The following is a 20,804-nucleotide window of genomic DNA, read 5'->3' as shown; positions in this document are numbered from 1 at the left end:
TTATAGTGTCCTGCTGCCTTGTAAGGTCACTTAATTCTAGTTGTTGTACTCTGGTTCTTAAAGACTGGATTTCATTCCTGGCTTTTTTGGTCATCCTTCTCTTTCTGGTCTGATTTTCTATTGAGGTCATCTTTCATACTCTTTATCTCATCTTTCATCTCCTTTGCCTCATTTTTCATCTGGTTGATCTTGGCTTTAAAGACACTATTTTCTCGTTTTAGTTCAAGTGCCTCTGTTTCCAGAAGACTTATCTTAGTTTTTAAGTTCTTTTCCCAATTGTATTCAGCCTCTCTTAATTGTCTTTTGAATTGCATTTTGAGTTCTTCCAAAGCCTGTATCCAATTCACTGAGATTTCTGATTTATCATTTGCTGAACCCTCCCCCTCTGTTCCATTCACTGTATAGAAGCTGTCTATTGTAATTTCTTTCTTCTTTTTCAGTTATTTGCTCATATTCACCCCTTCTTTTCTCCCCGTATTTGTCTGTGCTCTTGCTCCTCTCATTTTTTTTGTTTTGGGGGCTTCAGTCAGTCTCCCCTCTTGGAGCTTTGACAGAAGATCTCTCAGTGCTGTCTGTGGGGGAGTTGTTGGGGTTTGCTTTTCCCTGTCCTCTGGAGGCTTTTGATTGGATTAATGTCCAGCAGTCAATGAGGATGGGTATGGAGCCTGGGCTTCCCTGAGTTCTGGAGACTTTTGATGGGATTAAGTTCAGCTTAGTTGGGCTGGGTATGCTCTGAAGCCAAAACCTCCTGTAAGGCTGGAGCAAATATGGAGGATCTCCATAGCTCTGGCCAGGCTGCCAGCTCTATGCTCCCTCTCCAGCTTCTTTCCCTCCATCTGTATTCGTCGCTCTGAGCTTGGCACAGCCCTGCCCGCAAGGCACACCCTCTAGACCAGCACCTTTGCCCGCCTAGAGGTTCCTGCTGCCGGCTCAGCGCTCTTGGTGGGTGGGGGGAGGGGTCCTGGGACCTTCCTTCTGCCTTCCCCTTAAACCCGAGTGTTCTCGGATTCTGGCTTTTGGGGGGCATACCTTTTGAATTGAGTCGAGCAGGAGGGTTCCTTGGCTCTGTCTTGTTAGGTTTGATTTTCAGTCCCCTTGGAGCATTTGATTTGTGATCGGTAAGGAAGGGTATTCAGAGGTCTGAACTTCTGCTCCTTCTAAGCTGCCATCTTCTGGAGGTGATAATCCTGCCAAACTGTCCTCTTCATACCACATCTAAAATATTGGGCTCTGTTGAGACACAGTAGATTACGTTGATTGAAGTTCCTTTTCTCTTTTTACAAGTAGTTCAGTGGATAGAGAGATCCTTGGTTCAAATCTGGCCTCAGTTCCTAGCTGTGTATCTCTGGGCAAGTCACTTAACCCCCACTGCCTAACCCTTACTGCTCTTCTGCCTTAGAATCCATGCTTAGTATTAATTCTAAGACAGAAGGGTTTTTTTTAAATAATAAAATTATTTTTATTCAGGCCTTTTGTTTTTGCACACACTATTTCCCAGAATTCTTCCCTCTTATCACATTAAATCATTCCTTGCCACAAAGGAAAATGGTTAAGGAAAAAGGAAAACTATTTCTGACAGTGAATATATGTGGTATTTCACAAAGGTTTATGCAACACTTCATAATTCTTGCTCCAAATCCTCTGTAGCTAAAGAGTCCTACAGGAACATTCTCAGAACATCTTTCTACTTGGCTAGTTCACCACTAGAACCCAAGACTACCCAGTTTTATTTTTCATATGATCATAGACTCTTGCGTGAAAGTGCTGTATGGTAGTATATCTTGACCTTGTGTTTCCCATGTCTCTTCCTTGCCTAGAGCTCAGGGATTGTACTGTTTACACAAAGCTAAAAAGAGACTAGATTTATTTCTTTTGTTTGTTGCTTATGTGAATCTGAAAAGGAATATGACCCTAATCTTCTTAAGAATAAAAACATTCTCCCCTGCTCTTACTATATAGGAAGTTGTGGAGAGAATGGAGGCAGTCTCCAGAAGAATTGTCTGAGACTGCTGATTGCATCTTTTTGTCTGAGCCAGAGGAGTGGGAAGGACCCTCTGCCAGGTGTTTCTCCATACCTTCTTTGTAGCCTCTCTGTGAGATGTAATCTTCACAGTCCCTGTGGGCTCTAGTTCCTTATCCATCATTGTGCAATAACAGGAAAATGCAGAATAGACTGGAGTTTGGACTAAGCCTGGATGCCCTATCTATCACAAGGTCAGTGTTTAAATGCCCGGAACCATAGATTCCCGACTTGTGGCCTAAAGTAAACTGCAGGCAATAATGGCATGAGCTTAAATTCTGATGTCCTCAGTCACATATTGCAAAGAGGTCCTCATTCAGTTGTACTGCCATGATCTCTTGAGACCTCTTCCTATTGTGTACTTCCAATAATAATTATATTGATAATTGCTATTTTATTTCTTTGGTTAACACTTGTGATTATATTGCTGTAGGAATTCCTGGCATAGACACTTTCCACTTGTGCCAATTGAGATCTCCTCTGTAATGATTGTCTTGGAGACTGTTGAAGTTAAGTAACTTGTTCAGAATCAGAAACTAGAGAAACTCAAAGGTGTTGGGGCAGGTAGGTAGCACAGTGGAGAGAACACCAGGCCTGGAGTCAGGAGGAACTGGGTTCAAATCTGGCCTCAAATACTTCCTAACTGGTTGGTGGCCCTGGGCAAGTCACTTAATCCCAGTTGCCTGGCCCATGCTTCTCTTCTGTCTTAGAATTGATACTAAAACAGAAGGAAAGTTTTTTAAAAGAAAGAAAATCAAAGGTGGTTTTTGTGGAAGAGAGAAATGCTGAAATGAATGCAAAGACTGGATTTTGTGGGGTTATCTCATGAAAAGATGAGATGGAACTCTGGCTGCCAACAGGGGATGGGAATGGAACATTCCAGCTAAGAAAAGGAGGAGCAGTCTTAGGCTTGCTGTCTTTTCTCTCTTTGATATTGAAGAGGGAAGGAGCAAAAATCCTCATTGAGGAGGAGTTACAAATCTACAAATCCTTTGTTGAGCAGAAAAAGATCCAGAATGACCATCTGTTTTACAGTGGTGGGATAGAGACTTTTTCAATAGCCTGTCCTTCAGAAGACTCATTCAAAACTATATCTCTGTAACAAGAAATACCATCATCTTGAATTTACAAAGACATTAAAATCTACTGGGACTTAGTCCCCAGACTTGTGCCTCAAACCCCTGAAGAAATCTATAGGAGGGAGATAGCTCAGGGACTTCCTGTTCCTCTTTCCAAATTTATTCCCTAACCCCTTATCCAATAAATAGCTATTTTTACTTTACTGAGAACTCAGACATCTTACATGTACTAGAGGGGGATTACAAATACATCAACTAAAGAAGAAAGAGACTGAAGGGAATTTTCTTTTAACCTTCAGCTCTTATCAGATCTAACTCTATCATACTGACAACTCTGCCTGGGGGAAGGGAGAACTGGTGTTACTCTTTATCTGTTCTCTCTCCTGATCTTACCTGTCAAAACTTTGGTTCCTTTGATTCCCCATTAGTACAGTTTTGGCACCCCAGTTTTTGTTTGTTTTTTGTTTTAAATTTTATTTAATTAGTTAATTTAGAACATTATTCCTTGGTTACAAGAATCATATTCTTTCCCTCAACTCCCCCACCCCTCCCCGTAGTTGGCACGCAATTCCACTGTGTTTTACATGTTTCCTTGATCAGAACCTATTTCCATGTTGTTGATGTTTGCACTAGGATGATCATTTAGAGTCTACATCCCCAACCATATCCCCTCTACCCATGTAATCAAGCAGTTGTTTTTCTTTGGTGTTTCTACTTCCACAGTTTTTCCTCTGAATGTGGATAGTGGTTTTACTTGTAGATTCCTCCAAGTTGTTCAGGATCACTGCATTGCCACTAATGGAGAAGTCCATTACATTAGATTGTACCACAGTGTATCAGTCTCTGTGTACAATGTCCTTGGCACCCAGTTTTAAAGACAGAATCCATCCTGGCCAAGATGACGACACAGGTCTTCAGAGTCTTAAATAGATATTTAATATTATGCTTATTTCTGTCTGTCTATAGAAAGGATTAAAAGACCATTTGGATCATAGGATTTCAAGTTGAGGAGATTGGAGAAAGGTCATCTTCTCCAAACTCATTTTATAGATGTGGAAACTGAGGCTCAAAGAAGTTAGGTTAAATGACTTCTACAGAAGCACCCAGAGAGTAAGCTCTTGGGACCTACATCCTTTGACTATAAGTACATGTTACTTGTCTTTATTCTAAAACTGCCTTCTGACTCTGGGGATGGGGATGTTAAAAGTGGTTTGAGAGAGGTCAGAGGCAATGCAACACAGATGTTTTATATTAATCTGCCATTATCTTGTTATTTGTTGGTAAGAGCAAGCTAGATATAATAAACACCTAATTCTAGGCAGATAATTAAATTTATGTCCGTTGGACAGACACATTGACTAAGATTTGAGACTGAACTATTTTATATGAAACAGATGTTTCTGGAAAGACCCTACAAGAAGAGGCTTCTGTGATTCAATGAAGCTAGCACCTAAAGTACATCTTATTCCTGTTGTAGTTAATAGATGCCCTATGATACTTTATGTTCCAATTTTCCAAAATCTTTTTTTTTTTTGTCAAGTCTTTATTGGGTAGGTAGGGAAAGGAGGCAGGATCTAGTTTAGCCCTTCTTGGCAGCAGCCTTCCTCATGGCAGCTAGCAGTTATAGGAGAGTTTTTCTAGAGGAAGAGACAACTAATTAATGGGTGCTACTCCTTCATTATATAATATAAAACTGTTTTTCCATTCTGAACTGTATGTGAGAAAACTATCCAACCACATGGGATTTGCAGAACCAGTCTCCACTTCTGTAACAGTAAATGAAACGGGAACTTTCAAGGTTCTGTACTTAATAATGTTCTAGTTACAGCATTGGAGCGAAGGTTTGGAATGGCCTATAAATACTGATGTTGGATTGGCACTTGGGATTCCTAGATTTTTTTAATGGTTCTGTCATTGAATTTTTGGTCCATAGTGATCAAATTAAAATTCTCTGGACTGTTTGTTTAGTCATTTCAGTAGGGTCTGACTTTGTAATTCCATTTGGTATTTTCTTGGCATAGGTATTAGAATGGTTTGCCATTTCCTTCTTCAGCTCATTTTACAGATATGGAAACTGAGGCAAATGGGGTTTAATGACTTGCCCAGTATCAAACAGCTAGTTCCACCTAGTGCTCTGTGTACTGCCCCACCTAGCCCCTTGAGCTATACTCTTTGTCATTATTATTGATGAAGAGGGGAAATAAAAACAATGGAAGATAGAAGTTTAAACAAGTAACACTTAAATTTGAAGAAAATCAGTCCTGTGGGCCCAGAATGCCTGATGAAAGCAAAAAAAAAAACTGTTGCAATGAAATCAATCAGTGGTATCTTAATAATACTATGAATAATAATATTCAGACACAAACTAATATTAGATTTCACGTTTCATCGTGAACCAAAAAACTGGCCTTAATTATATCAAGATAATGCCCTGATCCTTTGTAGAACTTGAATCTTGTACCTAGAAAAAGGTGGGGTGGCTGAGCTGCAAAGGCAGCCTTTGGAGAGGAAGTAGTTAAAGCTGGCAGAGGAGTTTAGAGGAAATTGAATAAACCAGAGACAACAGCTCATGATTACCATGAGATTAAGCCATTCCTTTCAGACTACAGGTAAAGACAGCAAACAGTATTGCTGTGACTCTGGACTTTGACTTATTCTCTCCTTCACTCCCAGTTTTATTCTAGAAGAAACTGAGCTTGGTGTTTCCGAGATCAGTTCTGAGAAAGAAACTAACTAAAAATAGCCAATTGCCAAATTATTACCTGTAAGTATAAAATCTACCGGGGAAGAAAGCCAGCAGGGAGAGGGGGACTGATACTTAGGATTGGAGACAGTATATGTTCTTAGTGTTTCTGAAGAGAAAATAGACCAGATATATACTGTCTGTTGACTGAAAAACCCAGGGGTGGGGGTGAGGGGATAAGAATATGCAAAATATCATTCGGTTCCTCAACTTTGGTAAATTTTTTTCCTTTCTTGAAAATTTATTTAGGTTTAACACAACTTCCTATGATGGATTTTTCCTTGTAATGAGTAATTAGACTGATAGTGCCCTGGGAGTTTTCGTAATAAGGTAGAAGGAATCCTAACCACTGATCTCAGCTCTGCTGCACTTTCCCACCTTGTATTGTCTAATGGAGGGCATCCCAGAAGTTTTAATGCAGTCCTAACTGTTCATGGCTTTAATGGCTTTAAATTGCACTAAAACTTCTGGGCTACCCAGTATGTATAAAGTTGATATGCTAGGTGTTTGTCTTAGAAGAATGACTTAAGTTTTCAATATATAAATGTGTGACTGGTTGCCTAATAACAGGCTTTCCAAATGGTTTTCTCACTTTGTGGCTACATTAAGAAGTTTTATTACTCTTTTTTGCAGACTGGGTGCCTGAGCAGAAATTTATGTTCATTTGAAATTTATGAAAATGATATAATTGAGAATGAGAATAATCTATCAAGCAAAGAAAATAATAGATAGATAGATAGATATGGGGGGGGGGGTATTTCTGATGAGTTAATGTATTTGTTCCTGTTTTTGTAGCAGCTCCCTGGCTATATCTTCAGCCCCTTAGAGGCAAAGTGAAACATTTCTTCATTTGACCCAGATCCCATAGTAGCAGTGTGAAATGCTACTTGTGTGAATTCAACTTTTAAAGAATATGTGTTATGTTGTGTTCAACAGCTCTCTAGACTAATGCTGGAGAATAACAACACTGGCAGCACTCATTTTTGACTCTTTTTTTATAGTGCTATCTTTTTGACTGGCAAAAGTTCTGTTTGTATGTAGCATCCTCATTTCAGTTCATTTGCTCAGGACAAAATCCCATTTTGAGACCCCACAGTTAGTTCTTCATGATCTCATTCTTCCTATTGTGAACTCTTCTCCCTCCAGATTCTAGTAGCACTTAGACCTATACCGCACATTTGGAACTTAGAATATGCAACTTAGTTTTGTTTGTTTATCTTTTTTTAATCTGTTGTTCTTAAATACATCAAAGGCTTCTTGAAGAAAGAGATTATGTTTCATCCACAAAAATGTAGGAGTAAAAGGAAATTTGATAGTAATAGAGGTAATGCCAGATTTTCAAGTTTTTTAATGTAATGTAGCCTCTTAACATGCAAATGAATTGAACATCATTTAAAGTTAACTGAAGTGAAACTTTGGTTGTGCTTAATAAATAAGCTTGTACTGTTCTTTCCTGGAGTTAGGAACTTGGCCCTTCAGACTTTCTACTATAAATTGGAGTTGCATGGTATCAGTGATCATAATAATGGTGATCATTCACAGAAAGAATGAGGAGGAAGCCTCACAAATGATTCTCATATGGAAAGCTTGAATGATGCTTGAAGGGGATATGTCTTTTAGCTACTTGGGTATTCAGTAGTGTTGACTTTTAAACTTTAGGCCATAGTTTCTGTGATAAAACAGTGTCATGTCATAGGAAAAGAGACAAATCCTGTAACTCTTAGATAGGGTATGCAGTTGTCTCGGTTTATTTAATTTGGAAAAAAACTGACTGGATTAGGTAGCTCTTTGCTTTCTGTGCTGCACTCTCTAAAAGCCTTTGAGAATTGATACTGCATTCAGATTCTCATCACTCAGCTTGCCTGGGGCAGCAACAGACCTTTCTCCCAGAAAAAATCACTTAAATCTGGAAGTCCAATTTTCAGGAGACATATTCTGATTAAATGCATACTTGCCAATTAGAATTAATTCACAAAATAGCTTTTTAACCACTATCACTGGTTATTGGAAGAAACTTTAGAACAGTTTTAAACTTTGTCACCAAAGTCCACTTGAACACTATTAGGATAATGAGAACTCAAAAGGTTTTCCCGTATTTTAAGGTTTTTCTTCTTTTTTAGACAAGGACTTTTTCTGAAAAATTAAGTGCTAGTTCCTTTCTTCAGAAATTAGGGACATATATCTACCTTAGGAATTAATTGGACTTTTTAAAAAATTTCTATTTTATGGAGTTCATCATTCTTAGACTGCTGGAGATTTTAGAAAAAGAATTTAGAAGAAGAATTGAAGAGAGTAGATTTATACTTCTAACAATCAGAACTCTCTTTCTCAGGAGGATTCTGCTGTTGATTTTCAACCTTTCCTAGGAAGATGAACCCCGGACCCAATCATGGGATGAATCATATGGAGGATAATAGCACTATGCCCCCCCACCATCATCCATCTACTACAGCCTCCCACATTCATGGTGGGGGAGGAGGACACTCAATGATGATGGTAAGTAACCAAAAAGGAGACTTTGATCTCTTCCCACCAATTCGGGTCATAGGATCATAGAGTATTAGAACTGGAGGATCGTCTAACCTCCTTGATTTAGAGAGCAAAAAAAAATTGATGCCCAAAGATGATGAAATAAGTGATTTTCCCCCAAGGAGAATTTGGACTAGATCTCAGGTCTCCTGGTTTACACACCATTGTTATTTCTCCTATAACTTTTCCCTACCAGTGTAAAATTTCATTCATTAACTAAAAGCTGCTTCGTTTAGAAAAGTAGAGGCCAGGACTACTGTAGAGGGTTGTGCTAGTGCTCATTGCCTATTGATAGGCTTTTCCTCAGTACAGTGATAGAGCCATAGACATATAATTACATTAAAGTGGGCCTGGTTAGTTGTGTCCAAATAAAGGGTTATATAAAGTAAGACTACAGTCAAGGAAGAATCTTAACTTCCACTTTAGTGCTTGCTTACTCCTTAAAACTTTTCAGCTCTTAAAATTACATTCCCTTAAGCTAGTATTTTTAAAATTACACTGGCACATTCTCAACTTGCACATTTAGGTTTGACTCTCTCTGGATCTAACTTGCTTATTTATATTTCTGGCAGCCCATGACCTTCTATTTTGGCTATAAGGATGTGGAATTGCTGTTTTCTGGATTAGTGATCAATACACCTGGAGGTGAGTAAGCCAGCAAGCCATTGTTTAACAGAGATAGCTTCTGCTAAGGAGAAGCAGTGCTTATAGAGGTATTACTTGACTAAAAATAAGGAAATCTGAATTTTTTATCTCAATTATTGACTCACTTTGTGATCTATTGCTATGCTTCAATCAAAAAATGTAAGAATTACAATACTGATCATGGTATCCCAGATGTAAACACTAATCATTATGTTGTTAACAACCTTGGAATCTCTTTGAAATTAAAAAAATATATATGGTATATACTGGAAAAATAAGGCTAACTATAGACTGTGACCAAGTTTTCTACATGAACCAGATATAAGTACCATGTCATAACACTCTGAACCAGGAAACTCCTTTCCCCAAAAGGTGTGGATTTCCTGATCTATTTCATCCCATCCTCTTTTGGAATGTTCTCCTGTTCAAAATGTAGTTACCTGCCCCTAGTCAGAACCAGGACTACAGTCAAACTCAAATGACATAGAAAACATTTTCTAGAGTGTACAATATAACTTCAAGGTTATATTTATTTATACGTGCATTTATACATGCAATATTTTCTTTAGTAAGTATTGCATCCAGACAGAAGGAAGGAAGAAGTATCCAGGAACTAGAATAAAAGGATGTATGTTCTAAACCCACAGAAAAAGACCTAGCCTTTTAATTGATAATGTTCATAGCAGTCCCACATATGTACACACCCTTCATTGCCCTTTCTTTTCCTTGTACTGCCTTTTCGGGTTCAAATGTAATATTCAGGCATGGATTCTCAACCCTGTCTATTTCACTCTTCATACTGAATTGGCTATCTCTTTGGGGCTTACCCTCATACAAATGTGGGGCTGCTTTGAGTACGAAATGGGAATTTCTTTTAGAAGGCACTGGAGTTAGTTGGAAAGTGCTGGATTTCATTGAGGCCTTTGTTTTGTGTCACTAATACCCCTTCATAATATAAGGACCGTAGTTGCCTCTTCAAATGTAGTTGACCTTTCAGAATCACATTACTTCTTACTTCTGACAAAGAAACAGATTTGAAAGCTTATATCAGGTCTCTCTTAGGTCAGTGTCTCTTCATTCTTGGCCATTCATATAGAAATTATGTTAATAACTGACTTAGCCTTTATTTTTCTGGTCTCTTTTGGTCCCCTGTGGCATAACCTTGATTGCATAAGGAATTTCTATGTGTATGAACTTCTTTTCTTTTCTTTCCTAACCAGAAATGGCTGGTGCATTTGTGGCTGTCTTTTTGTTAGCAATGTTCTATGAAGGTCTGAAGATAGCCCGGGAGAGCTTACTACGCAAGTCCCAGGTCAGCATTCGCTACAACTCCATGCCAGTCCCAGGGCCAAATGGAACCATCCTTATGGAAACACACAAAACTGTTGGGTAAGAATAAAAACACCTTGTTTTGATTCAATAACTATAGATGGAAAGAACTTGGGAGTCAAGTCAGTTCAGTAAGCAGTTCTTTGCTGAGATGAACAGAATCAGAATCAATTTGTTGCTTGAAGTGATAACTTGATTTAATCTTTGTGAAGATTGTCATTGGAGTTGTAGGACTATGTATCATGGTCAGACCAGGCCGTCTACTTGGACTGGAAAGGAAAAGGAAGCTTCACAGGCATGAAGAGTTACCCTCAATTCCTGAAAGAAAGTACATGTGAAATCCACATAATATGAACATTTGCCGGAATGATAATACAGACCCTAGAAAATTGAGTGGAGGAGGAGAATTGCAAGATATATTTTCTTCTTTGTAGAATTAGAATCGAAAATGTACCTAACAGGCTTTAATATTAGATGACAGAAATAAGATGCTTTTGTTATGTCTAAAATAGTGTGGGGCTGATCAATACTTTTTGGAATTTAAGCATTATAGAATTAGAGGTGGTAGGTCCAGAAATGACCTTAAGCTCCGCTGGTCATAGCACTGCTTTCAGATGAGAAAGATAGTGTCATACTCATTTGACAGATTGATTTCAATTCAGTAAACATTTATTAAGGATCTACCATTTCTCAAGTACTATGTTGAATGTTCAGAATAGAGAGACAAAAATGGAATAGTCCCTGTCCTCAAGGAAATTATATTCTGTTGGAGGAAAAGCAACAAATGTAGCAGAATGACCTGAGTCCTTCAAAAGACACTGTTAGAAAGTAAGGCTGGTGTGAAGAGATGCTTAGAAATTTGTAACTTCCATTCTGCTTCTAATATGCCCCTCTATCTAAATCATCCCAATTCATTCACCAGCCAACTACACTGTCTTGACAGGACACAGATTGACTATCATAGGAGCCAGAGCTAGAGAGGGAAAGGTGAGAATGAAATACAGTTCAGGCTGGTGAATGTAAGGGGTAAAATTAGGGGTTATTGGCTGAATATATTATACTAGTGGTTGCCAGGGATTCATTCAATCCCAATAAAATACTCAAGTCAGTTTAGGATTTTTATGGTGGTTTAATTACAATAGAGGGAAGAAATTAAGAAGAGAGAAAGAGGAAAGAGAATTTATACTGCTCCAGCCTGGGCGGAGCCAGGCAGGAGTTCAGTGGCCTTGGTCAAGGGCCCTTCTCAATCTAGCTCGACTACCTGCCATGAAGCCTCCTCCAAGATGAGGGGTCTCCAAGGAGGATAGCGTTTTAGGAGGTAAAGGAAAAGGAATCAGCCTAAAAACTCTCCAAGCATGCTAAGAGCTTCTCCCAGTCACCTCACCGGCAAACCGCAAATGCCAAACCACCAAGATGCCAAACACGCTGCCACGAGCTCCCAACGCAGAAAAAGCCCCACATCTCTGAGAGACGGCAAGAGAGATCGTGAGAGCCACAGCAAGCCCCCGGAGAAAGGAAGTGACACGAAATATATAGACCATTCTTTACATCACTTCCTGTGTCTCACATATACCAATGGTGGCTTAAGCTGGACTTAGGACAGCCCAGGGGGTCTGTCACTTGCTAGCACATGTCAGTCATAGGCCATCCTACTCATTTAATACTTAAGTGGGGAGTGTATACATTCCTGGTTGCTAGAATTTCTAAAGACTAAGCAAAATGGAAAAAATATAAAATTCACATGAGTGAGTTTTATACTAGTGTCCACAGTGATGTGAACCCTAATTTTTGTCTCTGTTTTCCAGGCAACAGATGCTGAGTTTCCCTCACCTTCTGCAAACGGTGCTGCATGTCATCCAGGTGGTCATCAGCTACTTCCTCATGCTTATCTTTATGACCTACAATGGGTACCTCTGCATCGCAGTAGCAGCAGGGGCTGGAACAGGCTACTTTCTCTTCAGCTGGAAGAAGGCAGTGGTAGTAGACATCACAGAGCACTGCCATTAATGTCAGACTCTAGGATGTGGCCTTATTTTTCCATGATGGGAAATAGTCGGAGATTGGGGGAGTTGATTTCAAGTCCTCCTATTGTCCCTCCATGGCCCCTTGCCTCCCAACACTTGCATAGACAACATAATCAAGGAGGTTTACCTACTAACCTCCAAGCTGGATGGTGCCCTCCCCAAACTGTTGATTTCTCCTCCCAGGCTGAGATCTTCAGTTCTTCACTAATCAAGGTAGCCTTTTGTTCTAATGATTTCTTGATCATCTTCTTTTTTTAATCTCTTGTGTTTTGTTTGTTTTTTTTTAAATGACAATTTCATGGACATTTGGAGGTCATTTCTGGATCTTAGATGGAGACTGTGGGAAACTACTACCTACCGCATAACACTAGAAAATGTCTCCCAGTTGTTGGTCTGAGCGAGTGGAGGAAAGTGCCTTTGCCCAGGTGTGAAGTGATGCATGGCATTCTGAGGATTTGGAAAAGAATTTAGGAGTTGAATAAAGGCATCCAGCAAAAAGAAGTGTCCCCTTACATAGCATCAATCTAGCTTTTGCTACCATTTACTTTTTTTATTGTGATCTCATCAATCACACATTGACAATCAACTTAATAATAGTAAATATCTTCAAATAAAACCATTCACATCTATTTGTCTTGTTCCCCCTCTGTGAAATGAACATTCTTGTCTCCTAGCTTTTCTTCTAAACTGGCAGTTGTTGGGTGGAGACCTGAGCACAAGAATCTTCATTCATTATCCAAGGAAGGCAGAATTAATATAAAGCTGGTCTTCTAAACAATGACATATCTCAGCTCATTCTGCTGCTAGCCCCACCTGAGCCGACTACGTTTAATCAGATTGACTCCAGTCAGCATATGTCAGATCGTTTCTCCTTTTTTCTCTGCTAGTAAAATAGCAGTGGTTCTCGGAAGGATCCTAAAAGTTGAGGTTTCCTCCTCTCCCCTCCTCCAGCTTGTTCTGTCACTAACTGCTGTGAGCACCAATTAGTCCTAGCCAGTAGGGCAGTAGATTAATATATAAGCCCAACGTCTGTCTTTATCCTTAGAGAGATTTGGAATATGGTCTGGTTTTGAGCTGGGACATCCTTTAGCTCCACCTCCACGTGACTATCTTTATTTCTATTTGAGGACTTGATGTAGATTGCTTCTTGCCTAAAAGAATGACCATCATGATAGATCTTTTCCCTGACTCTTTCTCAAAAGAGGTGCATTTAATTGTTCCTCTTTCCTGTTGAGCTTACTTCATAAAGTCCAGACTACCTCTATAAAGTGAATCTTCCTGAGCTGGTCTAATAGATCCTTTCCTCCTTGGTGCTTGATATTCTCATTATGTGCTAGGGCAAAATTGACAAAGTACAACTGCTCTGGTGGTTTTTAAGCCTGCTCTTCATAGAAAGTTCTGCACCCCTGTGGCATGGAAAGCAGAGGAGGCAATGCTGGCCTCACTACAGTGGAAAGAGCTGAGGTTTAATTTGGTTCATGTCCCAGCTCTGCCACATATCACTAATTTGGTTTTAGGCAAGTCACTAAGCCTTCATCTGTAAGTCAGATGACTGAAGGTCCCTTCCAGCTCTAAATCTATGATCCTATAATCTTAAAATACTTAGCAATGACTTGTAACCCAGGACTGTTCCAGCATGTACTTGTAGCTCTTCCAGGTTACTTGGTTCCCAAAATCTTCATTAACTTACTTTGGCTTCACTCTCAGCCCAGTCAGCTAATTATAAATGCTAAATAAAGAAAATTCACTTTGGCAGTTTATATAGTAGATCCAAACAGGTGACTCCCAAAAGGCCAAGGAGTAAGTTATTGATCGTCTTTGGAAGTAACCATATTTTCCTCAGTTTTCTCTACTTAGTATCATAAACTTTATTGCCTATTGTGGGTTATTATCCATGCTTAGCAGCAGAGTTAAATGAAAAACAAGATTTTTTTTATAGTTCTGTCTGGTAAAAATCAGCTCCCTGAAAAACCACATAGAAGTGCCTGTGACTGGAGACTATACCCCAGCACTCTCTGCCCACCAGCCAGTACCTATTGCTATTCATGGTACCTTCCATTCCCTTGTAAAAGCCACGGGGGATGATTATTGAGGGTTGTGAGTCCCTAGGATTAAAGTTGGGCTAGAGAGCCAGAGATAGTTGGTGCTCTGTAATTATCTCATATTTACATTGCTGGGATTCAAATCAGCTGAGTATGTGCCAAGCATGTAATAATAATTTACCAAGGAGACCTCCAGAGTCCAACGCTAAGGATTTAACAGCCAATAATCTGACACTAATGTCAAGGAATAATAAAACTCTAATAATAATGACCAGAGTGCTGAAATAAGAACCAATGATTTCAGTTTTAGCCCTGTTGCTTTCTAGGAGTTTTGGTGTTGACAGGGAGATAAGGGACCAAGTCCAGTGGAGCAAACATTGTATTTAAAGTTCCCAGAGAAAAAAAACATTCTCTGGCTTCAGTTTCTTGGTGAAATTTATGCTATCCAGGGTATAGTGATTTTTGTGTGCGTGTGAAAAGTTTGTTATTTTGAAGGATTCAGCAAAAAATGATTATTGGAATGTCTGTGGATTTGGATTGTGGTGATTTAATAGCCCATAGCCCAGCATTTACTACCTTGTTTCAACCCTTGCTCATTAGTATTCTATACCATTAATTTCTCCTCATACTTTTGTTTGACTCTTCACCCTTTCAATTCCTACCCATTGTTATCCTTGCCCATACAGCTCAGAATGGGTAGAGTATTGACGTGTGTGGCTCCTCCTATAAGTACAGGTCGAAACTGTCCCCTACTATACTTCATCAAATTTGCCTCTTGAGTTAGTGCTTAATGACTGTGAACACCAGCTGTGGTTCCTAAGAGTTAATGGAGACCTCTGGGTACGGGTGTTTAAAAAGCTCTGTGCCTGAGCTGGAGTTGAAAAACTGAATCACAGCTATGTATCTATAGACATAAATCTTAGCCCTGGGCTTTTTTTGTGAGTTCCAGGTGTTCCTTCTCCCTCAGAACCTGGTATAGTGCCTTGCACATAGTACTAGGACTCCAAATATTTCTTGAGTGAGTGAATGAATGAAAGATTAGAATGCTGGTGAGCTGTATGGTAGATGCAGAGAGTGGCAACCCCATGGCCATTGTGGAAAGGGAGGTAGCCAGAGGATCCTTAGCCTGATTCTGCCCATTAGCATGGAGTTCTTAATGAGTCATTGTGAACTATAGGGGTACAGATTAAGGTTTTATCATCGAGCCTGTAGGAGTATTAGGTTCCCTTTCCACTTGGAGGTGCTACTGTGGGATTCCTTTTGTCAACCTCCTTATGCTGGAGAGCTACTCTAGCTACCAAAGGGCTCCTCACTGAATATATGGTCACCTGAAGATGCAGCCACTTTTCTCCCTCCTCTCATTTTGATCCTGTCCTCTCTCATGCTTCCTTCAGTCAGATATATCAACAGGAACAAAAAAAAATCCTCATTTTACAAAATGCCTTATTCGTTGTGTCTACATTGGTATTGTCCATTTTAGATTGTAAGCTCCTTGAGGGCAGTTTTGCTGTTACACAGTATTGCTGTAGAGTGCCTAACAGTGCCATGTACAAAGAAACACATAATAAATATTTTGATTCTGTTTGTGTGTTTTGGACCACAGTGTTGTTAAAATTAGCACATCCCTTTAGAGTCCATATTTAGTTTTAATGGTTAATGCCAATTTCTAGCTGTCTAAAGTAATGATCCCTATGGACTTTATTTTTTTAACCCTTACCTTCAGCATTAGAATCAATACTATGTATTGGTTCCAAGGCAGAAGAGTGATAAGGGCTAGGCAGTGGGGGTCAAGTGACTTGATCAGGGTCACACAGCTAAGAAGTGTTTGAGACCATATTTGAACCCAGGACCTCCTGTCTCTAGATCTGGCTCTCAATCCACTGAGCTACCCAGCTGCCCCCACTATGGACTTCTAGTAGATATAGTTTTCTATTTTTACCTCCCATTCTCTTCTTCCCTTACTCAGAATGAAGGCTAGTCTTCTCTCCAATGGAGAATCAAAATGACCCTTGCACAGAATTCCTTAAACTGTAAAAAACCTAGCCAGCACTCTTCAACCAGTATGCTGATTGTATAACTCAGCCACATCAGTCAAGAAACCAAATTTATTACTCATGTTAATTTCCATTTACGTCACATGCATGTGCATTTGAGAAAAGCTATTAAATGTCAAGGAACTTTCCTTAGGCAGTTTTCTCCTTATGGCTAGTCCCTGAGCCAAAAACTGTCTTCACCATAGCAAAGAGTTCCTTCCTCTCTGTTCCCTTCTCCAGACCCCAGTCATTTAAGCAAATGAAAGATATCCACCTGAAAGAAAAAAGGGTGTGAACTCTTGGCTTTACTATGCAAAGGAGCCATGACAAGCCTTGTGTCCTTAAGAAATTGATCAAAGTTGTGACAGAAGTACAATTACATTTTATTCCCCTGATGTTTCAAGAAAATTGAATCTGAATCAGACGTGTCAAACCCATGGCCCACAACACTTGTGAGTACAACTTGAATCAGATTAAAATGTAATTGAGAAATATTTAACAAAAAAAATAATACAGTAAGACATGGATAACATTAATATGTGGTTTTCTAAGTTGGGATCCTTATGTATGGTTCAGCGTCCTCCACTAAACAGTGGTAATCTTGACACCATTGTCTAGATCATGAGTAAAGGAGGAGGTGGACAAGCTATTATGAAAGCCATGCACCACTCCTCTCCTCTCATACTTTCTTTCCTTTTGTTATTAAAAGATTGCAAATTAAAGAATGTGGATTTTGCTTGTTTTTATACTTCAAGAAGCTAGTTAGAAGGGCAAATTTAAGGACAACTTAATCCTTCTCCCTGCCTTTTTGGCATTAATTCATCTCTAGGAGAAACATCAGCTGGGTTAATGAGAGTTTGATAGAGCTCCCTGTTCTTTAGATGTAAACAGCTGATTTTTTCTTTTTCTTTTTTTTTTTAAATTTTTAAACCCTTACCTTCCTTCCTGGAGTCAATACTGTGTATTGGCTCCAAGGCAGAAGGGTGGTAAGGGCTAGGCAATGGGGGTCAAGTGACTTGCCCAGGGTCACACAGCTGGGAAGTGTCTGAGGTCAGATTTGAACCTAGGCCCTCCCATCTCTAGGCCTGGCTCTCAATCCACTGAGCTACCCAGCTGCCCCCTGATTTTTTCTTTTAAACCCTTACCTTCTGTCTTAGAATCAATACTGGGTATTGGTTCTAAGGCAGAAGAGTGGTAAAGGGCTAGGCAGTGAGGGTTAAGTGACTTGTCCAGGGTCACATCGCTAGAAAGTGTCAGGCCAGATTTGAACCCAAGATCCCCCATCTCTGGGCCTCTCATTCCACTGAGCCACCCAGCTGCCCCCTAGACAGCTGATTTTAATGAACTTCTTCTGAAGCCTAACAATTCAGGGACCTTGTCAGTTATACTTTGCACTGGTTGTAGGATTTCAAAGAGCTAGGTCTGTCTCAGGTACAAAAATGTAATATATGCAAGAAGGTTTGCTTTTTACATCTAGTCATTCCCACAAAACCTTTGTTTTAGTTAAATGGCACTTTTAACCCCAGGAAAAAATCTCCTAAATAAAGTTTCCTAAATACATCATTTCCATCTCCAGATCAACAACCTCAATCTCTAGATGAGAAACCAAGTCAATAGGTGTTTGTTTGTGAAAGGTGTGAAGGTAAGAGAAAGTAGAACAGTCTGGCTCCCTTCCCACAAACTACAACAAAGATAAGGAAGAGCACCAGAAGGAGTGGTGCCTGGGAAATTCAAAGAGAAACCACTGCAGTTCCTTTTCCCAGCCCAGGTCAACATATGGAAACATCCAAGAGATCTTTGAACACTGGGGAGGGAGGAGGACTGGTATACAGGAAGGCTTGTTCAGGACTTTCCAGCATGGGCCTGAGGCAGAATACCAGGGCAAGGAATAATTAAGGGCCAGAGGTAGCATATTGAGCAAGGAGTAGGGACAGAAGTGAGCTAGCAGCTTTATCACTATAACTCCAGTACAGGATCCATGATAGATTGGTCTGATTCTGGAGCCTTTGGCTGGGACCTATAGGGCTGTATACAGCAGGAACAAAAATGAGTCTGCAGCCTCTGAAGTATCTCAGATTCCAACCACAGATCCAAATTGGAATTATGCAACTAAGAAACCAGGGCAGGAAGCTCAGACCAAGGGCAAGCATGTTGTCCTGTCACTATAAACCTGTGGTAACCAATAGGGGCCAGGGTCAGCAACTGTCAACTGGATCTCCAACCAGAGAAAATCAGCGCTTATGTCATCTGGACTCAGACTGTGGTGGGGAGCTTAAAAGCTCTGACCAAAGGGGCTGCAACCAGTTTTCACACTATTAGACCTTTTAGAATGAGATGAAAGAGTATAGCTTCCTGACATGAGCTGTCAAAGATCCTTGAAGAACACAGAATTCATTGACATTCTCTTCAAAAGTGTCCCTAACACAAAATTCTAATTTAGTAAGACTGGAAGAATGAATAAATTAAAATTTATATAAATAACACTCATGGCAATGGAGTGTTTTGGAACCACGGATATCCAAAATACAAGTTATAGAATAACCATATTTATAACCAAAGCCTCAAAGAAAATTTCACTAGACCACAAAGTCAACTAGATTTCCTGGGAGAAATCAAGCAAACTTTTCAAATGAAGTAAGATCTCTAGGGGAAAGAATTGGTAAAGGAATGAGAATGCTAAAATAAAGATTTAGAAAAATTTTGCAGTTTAGTGTATGTACAAAACCCTATCCATGAAACAGTCCATGAAAATTAGAATAAATAGAAGTTATACAATAAAATATACAAAAAACAACCAACCTAGAAAACAGGTGAAGGAGGCAGGGAAGTCTAAGAGTCATTAAACTACCCGAAAACCAACAGAAAGAAAAAGTCTAGATATAACCACAAGAAATCATGAATGAAAACTGCCCAAAATGGAGAGTCGACATAGAAAGAATCCACTGGTCACTTTATGAAAGGAAGTCTAAAACTAAAACTTCCAGTAATGTTATAGCCAAGGTCTAAAGCTTCCTTTCAAGTAAAATAAGTCAAGCCTCCAGAAAGAGAGTTGAAGTTCTGAGAAATAATAGTAAGGATTACACAAGATTTGACACATTCCAAAAGGCAAAAGATAAAATTAAGAATAACCAGAAGAAAAAAATGAATAGAATCCTAGAGGGGAAAAAAAACTGACCTTAATGAAATTGAAGACGTCAAGGAATTCTAATAAAATGACAAGAGGCAAGTAGAAACTTTGAAATGCAAACACACGAGTCCAAAGAAATATAAAAAAAGTAAATATGTTTGAGCTACCAAAGGGGCTGTACTGTAGAAGTATTTACCTTCTAATAGAGGGAGCACAAATAAGTATCCTTATAGAATTCTAATACCATCAAAGTTCATAAAAAATTAAGACAGACTGGGGCTATTTTTTGGTTATGCTTTTGATGATTTTAAAAGAAAACAGTGCATACCTTTTGATCCAGTAATACTACTAGGTCTTTATCCCAAGGAGATTTTAAAAAATGGGAAAGGACCTGTTTGTACAAAAATATTTATAGCTGTGCTTTTTTGTGATGGCAAAGAACTGGAAATTGAAAGGATGTCTTTCAATTGGGGAATGGCTGAACAAACTGGTATATGATAATGATGGAATACTTATTGTACTGTAAATAATGATGAACAGGATGATTTCAGAAAGAGTTGAAAAGACCTATATGAACTGATGCAGAATGAAATAAGCAGAACCAGGAGAACATGGTACACAGTAACAGCAATATTGTGGGACTATCAAATGTGATAGACTTTTGCTAATAGCAATACAATGATCTAGGACAGTTCTGAGGGATTTATGAAAAGAACTGTTGGAATAGAAATGCAAATTAAAACATAGGATTTATCACTTGTTCATCTGAGTATATGATTTGGGGTTTTGATTTTGTGAGATTATTCACTTACAAAAGTGAATAATATGGAACTAACTACCTTGCATGATAATACATGTATAACACAGATTGAATTGCTTGTCATCTCTGGGTGGGGGAGGGAAGAGAAGGAGATAATATGAATCATATCATTTTGGAAAACTTACATGTAAATTTGTTATCAAAATAAAATAAAGATAAACAAAAAATAGAAATATTCTAGAGCAGTGGTTTCAAATTTAAATAGAAATGGTGGGGGGAGTATCACTAAACCATACATATGGTCCTGTGAACTGCACATTGACAGTTTTAAAATGTAATATTATCCCCATTTTATTGTATTTTTGTTTTGTTAAATATTTTCCACTCACATTCTAATCTGTTTTAGACCCATTTAGGAGTGCAGTGAGCCACAACCTATGCATTTGACACCTGTGTTCTAGAGAATACCCTAG

General features: G+C 39.1%; 1 protein-coding gene across 4 annotated transcripts in view; it reads left to right on the top strand.

The window, feature by feature from the left end:
• SLC31A1 (solute carrier family 31 member 1) overlaps positions 1–15,993 on the top strand; it is a 40,195-nt gene extending 24,202 nt beyond the window's left edge. For 2 of the 4 annotated variants that reach the window (XM_007475020.3, XM_056812436.1), the window contains exons 2-5: positions 8,175–8,338; positions 8,944–9,016; positions 10,237–10,405; positions 12,151–15,993. In XM_007475020.3, the coding sequence (XP_007475082.1) occupies positions 8,213–8,338; positions 8,944–9,016; positions 10,237–10,405; positions 12,151–12,352 (570 nt within the window). In that variant the 5' untranslated portion in view covers positions 8,175–8,212 and the 3' untranslated portion in view covers positions 12,353–15,993. Of the gene's footprint in view, positions 1–1,964; positions 2,215–5,496; positions 5,864–8,174; positions 8,339–8,943; positions 9,017–10,236; positions 10,406–12,150 lie in introns of those variants that run through there. The other 2 variants (XM_056812435.1, XM_001364703.4) reach the window with 2 other exon arrangements.
• The last annotated feature ends 4,811 nt before the right edge of the window (positions 15,994–20,804 follow it).

This window comes from Monodelphis domestica, chromosome 1 (assembly GCF_027887165.1).
Source record: "Monodelphis domestica isolate mMonDom1 chromosome 1, mMonDom1.pri, whole genome shotgun sequence".
NCBI classification, from domain to species: domain Eukaryota; kingdom Metazoa; phylum Chordata; class Mammalia; order Didelphimorphia; family Didelphidae; genus Monodelphis; species Monodelphis domestica.
This window is presented reverse-complemented; position numbering and strand designations above follow the sequence as displayed.